The sequence below is a fragment of the Leiobunum rupestre genome, chromosome 2 (genome assembly GCF_980474605.1).
Source record: "Leiobunum rupestre chromosome 2, qqLeiRupe1.1.hap1, whole genome shotgun sequence".
In the NCBI taxonomy this organism is placed as follows: domain Eukaryota; kingdom Metazoa; phylum Arthropoda; class Arachnida; order Opiliones; family Sclerosomatidae; genus Leiobunum; species Leiobunum rupestre.
In genome coordinates this window covers 84,188,564-84,203,230 of record NC_143385.1, presented here as the reverse complement: position 1 = coordinate 84,203,230, position 14,667 = coordinate 84,188,564, and the positions used below count along the sequence as shown (strand labels likewise).

The window sequence follows — 14,667 nt, the reverse complement described above, 5'->3', positions numbered from 1 at the left end:
ACCAGGGACATCATTTGGGTTAATTTTTATGGTGTAGTAGATATAAAATTTTGGGAAAATGTTTTGCTCTGTCTATAATCCTGAATTATGCAATAACTATTTAAAAACTAACAAAATATAAAATTGTACGCGTTTTTGCCCTTGAAAAAAAAATATTTTATTAGAACTCCAGACATTCAAGTTCTGCCGGCCCCTCCTGAAAAATCTTGAAATGACGTCGCTGCACAGTACCATAAGCCTATAACCTCTAAGTTTGAAACGCGCATAGCGCCCTTTGTACCACCACTGGACGGGCGAAAAAGAAGAAATCGGGCGATAGTATCGGCACCTGGTAGAGATAAATTGAAGCTTCTTCCTTCCCCCTTTCTCTCTCTACACACCTCTCTCTTACCAAAGCAGCTGGCATCATGCATTGCGGGACGCGTTGCGTTTCTCTTTTCCGCCTCCGGGTGGATTTAGCGCTGTACTTTCGCCAGTCGTTTGCTTGAACCAACACTGCCTTTCGATTCAAACTTAGGGTTGATAGGCTTATGACAGTACTAATAAGCAGACCTGCTTTTCTCTGATAACTTTTACTATTATTGTTTAGGTACTACTATTAAAGTTCACGTTGTTGATATTGAAAATGGTGATATTGGAGAGGCTATAACTATTAGAAGTCAGCTTCACGATACTGTAGCTGAACTCAAAAATCAAGTTGCACAAGTAATGAATTTTATTTAATTTTTAATTTCTGTAATAAACATTCCCTTTTCAGGTTCTTGAGCTTCCTTCTTCTAATATGCGAATTGCATTAGAAAAGTGTTTAAATGATTTGAAACTGCTGCTAGATAATAACAAGGCTTTAAGATGTGAAGGATTTCATACCAGCAATAAAGTAAGTTTAATAAATAGGAGTTTTTAGAAGAATATGTATGAAGGTATTAGTTAAATGCCCATTAATCGTTTTTGTGGCCCAAGAGTTACATAGATTTTTCGTTAATTATTAGCTCTTACTTACTTAAAGTATAATACTTGATGTATTTGGTTAGGGGAGGCACAAAGTTGATTTCGTACTACCATACATTTAACCCCTATGCCCCCTGGATACATCACTAATTGGTAATGGTTTTACAAGTGGTTTCTACAATTTTAGGTTTATGTGGAGTACAAAGATGAGGAAGATGCCAAAGTTCCTTTCAATCAGTCAAAATTCTCACGCCTAATAATTCGTTACAAGAACACGATTAGTCTAATCATATCATTACCAAGAGTAGACAGAGGTAAGTCAGGATTTGAAACTTAAGGAAAGCAATGGTTTTCAATTTTAACTCGAGTTTTTTTTAGAAACACTTAACAGCCTTAGTATACCACCAACTTATGAACGCATAAGCAGAAGTAGTCCAACTAATGATGACAGCATGAGTGATGATTCAGGTTGTTTTTGTTGTTTTGAAATTCAGTAGGATTGCATTTTTGAGAAGAGAAGATTTCTCAGTAGATATAACTTCTGATATAACCGTAACCATAAATATAAATTTTATAATGATGGAGGTTATATAAAATTATTTAAAGTTTGGCATTAATCTTCTTCTCTGTCTAGGCCCAATGAGACAGTACAACTTGGAACAAATTTCCAAAGATTTTGTTTCTGATTTTTTTTGGAGGCCCTTGGCTTGTTCTTTCTGCCCACCCAACTGGGGCAGGCGCTTTATTTTATATTTTAGATAGCTAGATCTTTTATGTAACAAAGCCATTGTCTTCTAATTCCAAATGTCTTTCCAAATGATATTTCAAATGCTGACAATGCTCTAGCAAAAGTTAATTTCTGAAAGTACTCTTCTCTTAAATTTGTTCTGATAATGTGCTTGCCTATTAATTACAATGCAATTCAATAGACGGTAAAATAAATTCCAATAACTTTCCGACCTCTGAAGGTTTTCTGAATTGGGGGGTAGGATAAAAGGGGAACGTTTTGTGACAGCATGGCCGCCAGCCAACGCTTCGGGACTTTAATAGTCACTTCTACCGTTTTTCATATCTATTATGATTTATCACAATTAATTATTTGTATTTTAATTAAAAGAACTCCAAGTTATAGGTAAAATTATAGTTAAACAACCATTCTGTCTAGCTCTTATTTACGAAGTATAACGGTCAGTTTATTTAGATGGCGCCACGCGGAATCATGATTTATTTGTTACTTGACGACAGTCAAAAACTGGGTCTCTGCGCATGCTCAAATACCAACCAATCCGGTGTTCCCTCCCTAGCTAAGGTCCAGTTTTTAAGTGGCAGTGACGGTTAAAAATTCCACCCCCATTTATCTTACTGTCTATTGATTCTTAATTCTACTCGATGATTTTTTTTATTTTACTAATAATAATACTTAAGTATTTTTACTTAACCCTAAAAACCTATGCAATTTTATGATGAATATTCTGAAATGACGCTTTAGTGCCTTGACTTTTATTTCTCTTGGCATCTGTATAACTGGCAAAAGCTTAACAATTCATTCCCCTTTAATTGGATAGCTTACTTTTGTTTGATCCCAGTAGCATGATTAAAATCCATAAAGATTTCTTGAAGTATTTGATTCAACACCAGCAAAGTTGATGAAAAGACAAGACAGTATTTTCAAAATATAACTGTTAATTTAGGTAACATAATTAAAGAGGAAAAGAACACATTATTGATGAACTAAATGAAGCGAACTAATGTTTAAAACGCGGTACATATACTTACAGTTATAAAACATTAGCTTTATGCAATAGATAAAAACAACCTTGCGGGAGATTCACTATCTCCCAGCAGGTGAGTAACGCATATGGATTTTTATCAGGTAGAACAAAGTCTGCATCGTATTAACTTCAAGATTATTAGACAAAAGTTACTGCATTTTTAAAAAAATGAACAATCAAACACTACCGACGATGCTGTTTTTGCTGGGATTTATTTAAGGACTGTCTTCAAAACCTAACTATTAGACTCCACAACCCAATACAATCTATAGTCATTTCCAATATATTACCCGTTTGGTTTAGGTCCTTATAAGGTAGCAGGTAATTAACTCCCAAAGTTGACTTATATCAATTAATTTTTATTTTTCATTGGTCAAAGCATCTACAAAATTTCAAACAGCCACTTATTAAAATTCGTTTACCACTGTCAACTAAAGCAATATTCTTAAAACGAATAAATATTAGAGGTGTGCAAATACCATTTTGTGGGGATCCAATTGAATATCAAACATTTGTTTTAATACCACATAGCATCTTTATTATTTCGAATAGTTTGGTTGAATATTTTTGGATGACAAAACAGAGTCATAAAATCATTAATTATGGATTAGATTTTAATTTCAAAATGTTTATACAAATAACTAAATTTAATATTTTTTAGCCCAATTGTTGTTTTTATTAAGAGTCTCGTTTAATGAATAGTGAGTAGACAGTCCGCTAGCGAGGCCCCTTGGAGGAAATGTGTTCAATACCGAGGCCGCGTTGCCTCTTTGGACAGCGATCGCGATCCTTTGATTTCGGAAATGGGCCTGAAAAATTCCAAATGATCATTTGTTGGATATGCTATCACGAGGTATACAAGAGGAGGAGCTACCAGAAATGTGGGCCGAATATTTGACTGGGTTATCAGCAAAAACTATTATAAAATTTGGTATTCAATCAAATTATCTGGTGTAACCAAATATTTTGAACACCACAATCTTTTCTACCGTATTTAAGAAGTTTATTTTTTATCAAATTATGTAGGTGATGTTTAAATACCGTTAATAGATGTTTTTATTTTTTACAGGTTTTCCAGATAAATGTGGTATCTACTCTTACTCTGAGCATATTAAAAGTCCAACATTAGGGGTAGTTCCAAACTGTCCATCCACAAATCAGACTGCCCCTTCTTCTAATACATCAGATGACCCACAAGATCTTGATGAGGGTCTTGGTGATTCATCATCTTCCGTTGTTAGCTTCCAGGGAGCCGGTGCTGGCAGTGGTGGTGCTACTGCTATTAGTAGCGATCAGTCTGAAGACAGTAGTTTGAGTAGCCTAACTGATTCAGAGAGAACTCTTGTTGGTGATGATTTAAGTCCAAGAAATAACTCTCCAGATTTGGATGGTCAGGATGTGTTAGAAAATGAAGGTGAAACGCAAGTCTTACAAGCAGTACCAGCGAAGGGTGAAAAGACCTACTATTGGGAACTGGAATCACCAGACAAAAGACCATGCGGTGCTGATGCCCTTCAACAGTCGGAAGAAATGTGCAGGGATGAAGTAGGAACTTACTTCAAAGCCTGGCCATTTACTGAAACCGGAGTTAAAAGTTTGTCCTTATAAATTTAAAGAAAATGTACATTTAAAACCCTATTTTAATTGATTTCCCGTGTTTTAGTGCTTAGGGTGCATGTGGACAAAAGAATATCTTTTGCCACACTTAAAAAAGAACTTGAACCTTGGGTTGGGATAAGTGAAGCAAACTTTAAAGTAAAGGATATGGTTTGCAATAGGATTTATATTTTGAAGTTACAATGTTTTTATCATTAACCTAGTTGTACCGATTATATTCAAATAATCAAGAATTTGAGTGTACAAGAATGACAGATGATCTCATGACTTATAAAGACGAAGCAAAGGTTAGTAAAGTTGCTACTCTTAAAACAACCTTATTCCATATATGTATTGTTATCCTTTCGCATGCACTATTATCTATATAAAAATATTGGTGTCTAAAAAATAGAGTTGAAATCAAAGAGTTTTGATTATACTGGTAGATTAAGATTTGCTTAACTTTTTTGGGCAGCTTGCTGTGAGATTAGGTCGTGCATTACAGAAGGGAGAATACAGAGTTAAAATATATCATCTTGCAATTAATGATTCAGAAGTAAGTTGTACTTTTGGTCAATGGCATGATAATAATCATAGCCAACAAAATATTTTAGTGTTCTGATGAGTTGTTTATTTTAGCCTTGCAGGTTTTTAATTGACTCTGTGTTTGCTAACGGAATGACAGTACTTCAAGCCAAAAAGAGTATCCTTCCTGAAATTCGTGAAAAACTTCAACAAGAGCTTCCTATTAACAGGTTCATAATTTATCATCAAATTTAGAATTTAGATAATTTTAAATAGACTTAAATGATAATCATATACGTTTAAGTTTTTAACCATGGTAATTAGATAAAAACTCGACGGATAGTTCATGGTTGGAATTTTTTAATAAATATGAAATTCAAACCATGAAGTATCCGTCGAGTTTTTATTTAATTTTTATAGACTTAATGATACTAAGAATGTATTTATTTTTACTTTGGGAGAAATACTATGTTGAGAGAACTTTTGGCATTGCAACTAAACCTCCTCATACTCAAAGGGTAAGATTCTTCCCCCTCTTGAAATCAAATAGTCCAGGTATCTCATAGGTTATTTAAAGGACATCTTTTAAATTAGATTTTGGTTCCCAAGGATTGTTTCAATATAGTCATACTCCTGAAGTATAAATAAATACATTCTTGATAATACATTTAGTTATTTGCGCATTTAATTGAAGTTATATGTTTAGAATTATTAAAAAGTTCTTTAAAACTACATACATTACACTTCTGAATTGAGAAGCAACCTATGTGATATTCAAAACAATTCATGCCAACACCTTTCCACACGTTTGTGTAAAGGACCCTGTAAGGAGTTTTTAATATAATTATTTCAAATGGCACTTAGCCACCCAATCGTTTAATTTAGTTTGATAGTCTAAGATCTAACAATCTCTGGGACTATTTAAATAATGTTCAACACTTATATTTGAATGGTCAAATTCTAATTTTTAAATTTCTTAAGATGTCGGTTACGAAAAAAGAGTTGGAAAAATCCAGGAACAATATTTTTGGATCATAAGAAGTTTGATGAAGACATACCAATTTTTCCTAATTGGGAAGTTTTCTTGGAAATATTGAGTGGTTAGTGCAACCTCGATTTATTAAGTTACAATTGCAAATTTCATAATTAACGATTTTAGAGGATGATCAAGTAACAAGTGACAATCAATTGGCTATCTTGTCTCGTCATTGGCATCCATCTACATTCAAAATGGACCCATTCAAAGAAATAATTCTTGAAGAAGCGACTGTTGCTGAGCTCAAAAGAAAGGTAGGGAGAAAAGATATTTAATGTATGAAATCAGGAATTCATACATCGAACTTGGAATGGTTATCTCGCCCGATTTCCGTCTCTTTCTAGGGGACCGTTTTTTTTTTCATCATTTTGACGTCAGAGCATACGTGTTTTCTCATACGATTTTCAATGGTATTAAATCCTAGTTTCAGATAATTTCATCCCCCTGTGTCGAAAAAGGGTTCAAACATCTTTTTGCTTTTTCCTTCGCTATCGCTCTATTGATAGCGACGGTCACCTCGTCATTCGGACTTTGCGGTTCTCAAGGGCATTGTCACTGCTGACAATTTTGACAGCGCTAACAGTGCCGGACTTAATCCTTCCACATGGAGAGGTCGGGAGAGCGAGCTGACCCGTCGCTATCAATGGTGGGGTTTCTAACCCTAAATTTCGAAATGGCCGGGGAGTTGAACAACAAAAAACTACAGTTGTAAAAATGGGAGGTTGCGCGGGGTAAAAACTCCTAAAGAGGGGTGACGCGTACGAGGGGGTGATTTTTTTTCTCATACACGTCACTGAAAATGGTCCCCGAGATGTTACCATAGGGAATACGGCCGGATAACCATTCCAAGTTCGAGGTATGAATTCCTAATGAAATGTGATTACTTTAGAAATTGTCTTAAAGGCGTATACCAACAACTTTACTTTTAAAACTTCCCATTTCCTGTATTTTTGTTTTTAAATAATAATGTTTGATGGGAATTGGATTTTAGTCAAATTTGAACTTCTATAATGCTATCTGGAAAAGTTACAACCCAAACTGAATAAGAGTTAAGAATGAAACTCGTGAAAGCCCCAAATTTCAGGGTTGGAGTCTATATTCTAACAAATTTTATGAAAATGTCTTGTATAATGAGTAATGCTTTAGAAAATTTTGTTCCAAATCAAAGATTAAAATTCAACAATTGAAAATTGTACAGTATTTTGCTTGACAAGTGTCATTCTTTATTCTTCGCTTGGCAGTTGTTCTTTCACTGATAAAAATTTATTCTGCACATTTACAACTAACTTATTAAAATTCCAATATCAAGTAGGAATTCATAAGTACTTCAGATATAGGTTGTATTCAGGAGGCGTGGCTTAACCCATTTTTCAAGTTTCGCGTGAGAAAACGTAGCGCCATCTAGAGTAAAAATGGTTTTAGAAACCATTGGTGGGCCATCTTAACAATCAGTTGTTGATTTATTTTCGGGTCTCACAAATATTATGGGAAAATGAGTAAAGTTAAGGTTAAAGATAAGTTTTGTGCTGGATATGCAGAAGGCATTTCGGGTAATGATAAAATTAGGTATATGCGTAAAATATGTTTATGCAGGGATATAGATCCGTACGAATTAACTATAAAAGATTTCGGAGAGAGCACAAATGACCAAGGCGTTGGTCTTGGATTTAACATAAATTTGTATTTAGGATTTGGCATAGAAAATGTTTCATTACTTACATCCCACAAAATGTTTTCCACACACTATACTGTTAAATCTGTTGGCGTTATTGAAGTTGAACCCTTTTTTACCAATAACATTTAGCCAGAAATACCTTCGCTGCTCTGATAATTGCAAAGTTTTCGGGCACTGATTTTTAATAACTGATGGAACTTTAAAATGTATATCTAATGGCTTGTCCCTTACCAAAAAATAAGTTGGCTAAAAACCACTTAGGACAACTTGTATTTCAACTTGGTTTTCAGTTTGTATTTGGGACAAATGCCTACTTAAAAATAACTTAAATCCTCTTTATTAATCAACTTATTTCCAACTAAACCAGAATCAACATTTACATTTAACTACTTAAAAGCAACTTAAATCCTACTAGGGAAACATCTAAAAACCACCTTAAAAATATTATGTAATTTCCTGACTACTAAAAACCAACTAATTACAAACTTAGCAAAAGCAGTATTTTCCTACCAACTGAATAACAACTTATTACCCCTTTAATAGTAACTTGAAATATGCTGACAACTTGAGCCTACTTAATACCAACTCAATATCAACTAATAATGTGTATACAAACTAAATACAAACTGAAATCCAACTTATTTTTTGGTAAGGGCGTAACGTCCATTTCGATTATTACAACCTTCTATTGCACAGTTTGACATGTTTTAAGAATAGGGCAAAAGTTAACTACAGCAACCTCATCTTGTTTTATATTTTTTTTAGGCGGGATACGATAGTTTGTCACGTAGAAAAAAAAATACCCACGCTATCTACGTGACAAACTATCGTCTCCGCCTGATATAATTATAAAACAAGATGAGGTTGCTGTAGTTAACTTCACCCGTTATAATGGCGGATGCGATAAAAAAAATGCCCGCGAATCGTCAATGAGAAAGGGCGTGGCTTTAGCTACTACGTAACAAGAATACTACCTATTAAAGATTAATGATTACTGACATTTTAAGTTTTTAAGTGACGTTCTAAAATTCATAAAATTTTGTTTAATAATAGCTTTCAGAAAACAGTGAAATACTTGAAGAGAACCTTGAAATTGCTAAAGTATGTATCAATTTTTTTTTCAATTACATGTTGTAAATAATTTATAATTCAACAGGGGCAAGGAACTTTTCCATGTGAGGTGCAATTACTAACTGTGAATGTCGACCTAGACTGGCATTCAAATCAAACGTCTCTCAGTATGTGGCCCTTATACATAAGTGAAGATGGCCAAGTCCTATACTTTCGGTATGATGTTATTTATATATGTACAAAATTGTAATATTTCAACCATTAATTACGTAATATTTTGAGCTAAGCTGTTATCTTGAATTAGAACTAGAATAGAGAATGTGATGCAACTAAAAGACTGAAGGATAAATGTTGTTAATTTTTTATTGTTTTAAAGGCAATACCTATTATACTAATATAAATTACACCTCCCTTAAATCTCTCAAAAATTTTATTTAGTGTTGTACTGCATAAAACCTATTTGGTGTATACTGCAAAGCTTCTCTAAAATTTTGGTAATTGTCATTCTGAGCATTTTATACCTATTTCAGAGACAAAACAGAAAAGCTAAAGCAGCTTACTGAAGAAGAAAAAAGAGAAATATCTGCTTCAGAAAGTTCAAAGTAAGTATTTTACTGACCATTAACACAAAAGCTGTGTAAAATCTCTAATTTTAAAAACCCAAAAAAATATACTTTTAAGTCAAGTTATTTCATTATCTGAATATAGATATCTTGAATTTTTATTTTTTATCTGGTTGTGTTTTCAATTTCAGGTTTGGTAAAGTTGCCAAAACATCATATTCCCCACGCAAAGAAAAAGCCTTAAAAATTTACACAGGGACATCTCCACCATCTGCAAATAGTATGAAAGCTGCAGAAATTCAAATTAGCAATAATGAAGATTCTGGTGTAAATAAAGAAGATCAAGGTAATATCATTATTATGGAAATATTACATTAGGAATGCTTAGGGAGCTGATTTTCTAAAATCATTATAATAAGATCAATGAAATCCAGAAAATCTAACCTAAGTCTTGTGAGATTATGAAAGCCTTCTAATATGATAAATAGGTTTGGTATAAATATGGTGAGAGGTGGGTACTGCTCGGCTCATTTGAGAGATTTTTATCATTTCAAGCAAAATTGAAAGGAAAATTTTTGTTTTCAAAAAGAGTGAATGAGGCAAGCTGCAATTGTCTCTCAAATGAACTCATAGAGAAAGGTGCCAATTTTGACTCAATTTAGAAGGAAAAGAAAGTTGATCCTATTTAGTGTTAAAAGAGTGTGTCACTGAATTAGTCCCAGAGGCGGATTAAGCCAATTAGGGGCCCCTGGCGGTAAATATTTCAAGGCCCCTTTTGGTTTTTGCGTTTACATGGAGAACACGTGAATAATATTAAATATTGCATCTTTCGCTTTTTCTGTTGTAGCAGTTTTTAACTAGGCATCTAACAAGCTAGGTCTGCCACTCTCTTAATCTGCCAATGGTTAGTCCCTTGAAAATTTTGTGAAGTGATTTTGAAAGCAATTGGTGATGGAATCTATAAATTGTTTAAAATAAGAATGCATTGGGGTTCAGAACTTAACAGTGCTTTCAGCAATCTTATAATGAGGATGATTTTTACTCCAACTATGCTGAAGATGGCACAACACAACATTAGGGGCTTAACCACGTAACAGTTAAAATAATTAACTTTCTTTCGTAGGTTCTGGAACATTGTGACATTGTGAGGATAACTGTAAATTAATTGAGAAGCCAACAAAAGATTTATAGAAACATATTTATTAAATTTGTACCTGTTTTATATTTGTTTTTTAAATATAAATGTGAGACTTTTTGAATTGTACAGCCAGTTTAAACCAGTTTTATAACTTATTACCACAATATTCTGGCACAATATTGATTTTGGTTTTATTTTTTGAAAATACATAGCCTTCATTGCTTTGTAATTTGTCTAACATTTGGGTTATTAGCTTTTAAATTTAAGCATTTTTGTGTTGAAATTTTTTTATGATTATTAGTTTTAAAAACTTTACTTTATTCTACAAAAAATAATTTATACTAAATTTGTTTTTCTAAAATTGGTAATTCCTATGAATGACACCTAGTTTATATATCTTAAACAATATATACTGTTGAAGCAGTATAAAAATTACAAATAAATGGTTTGAACTGGCTTTTCAAATATATAAAAGTTTGTGGACCTAGACCTCAGGCATACAAAAATTCTATAGAACTGACATATAGGTTATCACTTCCTATATTGATGAGCGATATAATCAGCGATTAGCCATTGCGGACTGAATAGTAAAGGCCCTAAAATAACTAAATGGAGGAAGTGAGCTATTTTAACTGAGGAAATCTTTGCTAAAGTTGTTATATATTAAGGACCACAACACCAGTATTTGAAATTTAGTAGATTCTCATGCGAGTCTTTGGAAATATGCCATAACATGATTGGACTGATGTGTTATGAATAGGTATGAAGGGCAGAAACTACTCGTAATAAGGTTTACCATTTAGGGCATGAGAAGAAAGGTGTTCAGTTTTATTAGTTATGAAATATTTTAGTAATAAAAATGAAATTATAGTATTCGTTGTACAGATAAATTAAAAAGTAGGAATGATATATTTATTTTGAAGATCATTTGAATTGAGCAAGGTTACTATGTGTTAAACCCACACCCACTAACCAACCTTTGGGTTACCATTTCCACACCATTGAACTACTAAGGCAACGTGTGCACATGCCTATGACTTGCAATTTGATTAATGTGCCGTAACAATTCATAAAGCTCTTCAAACAAAATAGTATTCATTAATACCTCACATGGTTCAAATTTCAATTCAACAAAGCAAAAATTACTTTTACGCTGTAGGCTCAGTATTATTATTCGTTAATAAATCCTACTTGAGAGTAGCCTAAATTTTTCTTTGTCCTATAATGCCTCGATCAGACCTAAGTAATAGTTTAAAGAAATTCCAAAATATTCAATCCTTACTTAAGGCCTTTTGAAGCAATGGTCAGTAGTATTTTTGTATGTTCTTAGTATATTACTGGTTATTTAAAAGGTAACAATTGAATATATACTTCTTTAAACTTTTAATTGTTAGAAATGTATTTAATATTGTAGAGTAATATAATTGGCTTTACTGAAATTTAGAAAAGTAAATATAGATTGCATGGAAATACCTGTATTCTTGAAATTTATGGCAAAAATTTCCAGTATCAAACTAGCTTTTAAAGGAAAAATTTTAAATTTTGTCCATCTATATGAAAGTTATACCAATTTAATTTTTTGCTTTATACTTAACTACCAGCTTTAGTTGTACTGTGGATAGATTGCAGTTTTCCACTAAAATTCATATCAAGTTACAACTGTTCACAATTAATCTAAGACTTAGGCTCTTTATAGCTAACAAATATATTTTAATATTATGGATAGACCCAATCCGAAATTTTAAAACCTAACTATTGTTACCTTCATTGACTTTAATAGAAATTTATCACTACTTAAGTATACGATGTGCATTGCCAAAAAATTCAGTTGAAACTAGATTTAAATTTAATCCTGTGAAAAGTGATCAAAAAATTTATCGGAACACAATTAAATTTGTTGTTTAACTTATGTTAAACAGTTATTAAAAATGAGTTAAGCTATAACTGGAAAATGTCAACATGGAAATTATCCAATTCTAAACTAGATGATTAGAGATAAAATTTGGGGCCATATCAAGCATTAAAATCCAGCTTGTTGCAGATTTCTGGACAAATAACAAAGAATTCAGGGTAAAAATGCAATCTTCTATACAATTTCACAGGCATAAAGAATGGTTTAATTTGGTCAATGAAATATCTTTTATGGGTGGTGGGATTTATAGGTATTCAAATTATATTGTTACCTTTTAAAATGTTACACATTTTAGATAGCAGTAACCAGCAATGATTAGGTATTACACGTGCAGTTTTTCACTCTTAACTGCTACTTTTTTTGTACTATTTATAGTTTATTCACTTACGGTTGATTCACACAACGCATGTTTTAGTGAACAAGTTGGTGTTATTGTACTGCGTATAATTTAGCTACAAGTGTGACTGAATTATACAACTATTCAGTGCAGAAATTCACACTTGCAGCAGAATTCTAAGGAAAACACAAATTTATCCACCAAAACATTCGTAGGGTGATTTTACCGTTACTATAATATATTAAGATCTTAAACTTCTTGTTTTGAACTTTTGTTTGATTTAAGTCATTTATTTATTTCGTCTTTTGTTGAATGTTTACACTAAATTTAAAGAGTTTACAGTGGTGATAATTTAGTGATATATTAGGAAAACGTTTTGTAGGTTTTTTACAAAGCATTGTGGAACTCAGGTTCAATAACTTGTGAAACAAATTATGGTATTAGTGTATGGAACACAAATCTAACCATATCTCATGTTTGTAAGCTAAAACCTTTTTGTACATTCATTTTAAAATCTTCAAATGGAAGATTTCAAAAGAAATAAAGCTTTCTAATAAAAATTGTACTAGTGATAGAATAAATAAGTTTAGCTTGATTTTTAAAAACCTAGTTTTGCTTATTATTTTAAGTCATCAGGATTTTTCTCTATTTGGTTTAAACTGATTGTTCTGGTCATAGCAGACAACTGATATTTCAAACATGATTCAGCAATATTTGAACCAATAAATAAATATAGATTTGCAAAGTGTTGGTTTTGTGTCCGAGATGTTGAAATATTTTAGTTTTAAGACTACCTATTTCAATAGGCGTTTCAACAATATAGTAAAAAAAATTGTCCATGGTTAACTATAGGCTTATACCTTAAGCTAAATTAAAATAGCTCACAGCATAATTTTTCCGCTAAACCTGAACTATCTCTAAAGTGATTAAACAAACTGAATAGAATAAAGATTCAGCATACAACTGGGTCATATGGATTAGAATTAAAATCTCAATATGCAACAAATGTTCGGGGTTGCACAATGGACCTCTGGTCGAAGTGCGCGAACGGGCATGTCCTTAGCCCTTCACCCCTTTCACTAATAATAATAATAATAAGATCTAGACATGCAACTTGCATATATTAATATTTCAGTACACAACCTATTTATTGGAGATAACCGATGAAGATTGTTCAACAACACAGTGGGAAAGAAAATAAAACCACGGAGAGGTGTTTTTTACTTTTATCTCTCCGCTTTATTTTTATATTTGTTTTTTAAATTTATTCCGCTCGGGTTTTAATATAAAACCCTTAACACTGCGTATCAGTGTGTCACTAATATACCAGCTTTCAATCATGTAACTTGCTCTTATTATTTAAATAAATTAAACCAGTTTATCGTTTACTCGAGTTCTTGTTCATCACTGCGAAGCGCTGCTGCTGTAAAACTTCAACACTATTAAACCATATAAGGCATCATTTCTATGTTATACCTATCACAGTTCATTTTCATTAGGTAAATGGTAAAAGTTGACATTTACATTCCATATCAACTGGATTACTATTTAAGTTTTCAATTGAAATATTAACTAGAACATAACCAATACATTTTACCTAGTCAAAACAAAACCTAGTGGTTTTATACAGTCCGGTTTCGAGCATTAATAAATTTTTCATTGTGTGGTCGAGTCAGGTAATATTTTGAGTCAGGTTGTCAAATATTCTATTTCCAAATTTTCCTTGTTCGAGTAGTCAAATTGTCAGAAAAACCCGTTCAGGTACTTGAGTAGTTAAATAGTTTGAGTACTTGATTAATTGAAGAGTTTTATTTGGGTAGTTGAGTAATGAAACTTTCAGGATATGAGAATTATAAATTTCGATCAAACCAACGCTATTTGTAGGTTTTCAGGTAGGCTCATCAACTTTCTCATTGAAAAGTTTTTCCTACCACCTATCGGTCAAGAAATAAATTTTGAAAAAAAGGGAAAAGTTATTTGATTGTCTTCAAATTTACAATTTGAAACGTTCCCAACGCAATTCTCATACTGTAAAAGTTTCAAGATTATACCTCAAATAGTTGTTGAGAAAAATGCCTGGTCAGAGCAAATTGG

General features: G+C 32.4%; 1 protein-coding gene across 2 annotated transcripts in view; it reads left to right on the top strand.

Moving 5' to 3' along the window:
• LOC149959841 (ubiquitin carboxyl-terminal hydrolase 47-like) overlaps nt 1-10,756 on the top strand; it is a 34,610-nt gene extending 23,854 nt beyond the window's left edge. Inside the window, exons 15-30 of one of the 2 annotated variants that reach the window (XM_090166545.1) lie at nt 590-705; nt 758-877; nt 1,136-1,262; nt 1,327-1,416; nt 3,790-4,314; nt 4,384-4,475; nt 4,541-4,624; nt 4,792-4,872; nt 4,956-5,071; nt 5,823-5,941; nt 6,001-6,131; nt 8,606-8,653; nt 8,709-8,839; nt 9,154-9,225; nt 9,378-9,532; nt 10,310-10,756. In XM_090166545.1, coding sequence (XP_090022671.1) covers nt 590-705; nt 758-877; nt 1,136-1,262; nt 1,327-1,416; nt 3,790-4,314; nt 4,384-4,475; nt 4,541-4,624; nt 4,792-4,872; nt 4,956-5,071; nt 5,823-5,941; nt 6,001-6,131; nt 8,606-8,653; nt 8,709-8,839; nt 9,154-9,225; nt 9,378-9,532; nt 10,310-10,326 — 2,024 coding nt within the window. In that variant the 3' untranslated portion in view covers nt 10,327-10,756. The remainder of the gene's footprint in view (nt 1-589; nt 706-757; nt 878-1,135; nt 1,263-1,326; nt 1,417-3,789; nt 4,315-4,383; nt 4,476-4,540; nt 4,625-4,791; nt 4,873-4,955; nt 5,072-5,822; nt 5,942-6,000; nt 6,132-8,605; nt 8,654-8,708; nt 8,840-9,153; nt 9,226-9,377; nt 9,533-10,309) is intronic. The other variant, XM_090166546.1, reaches the window with a different exon arrangement.
• Nucleotides 10,757-14,667: the final 3,911 nt, after the last annotated feature.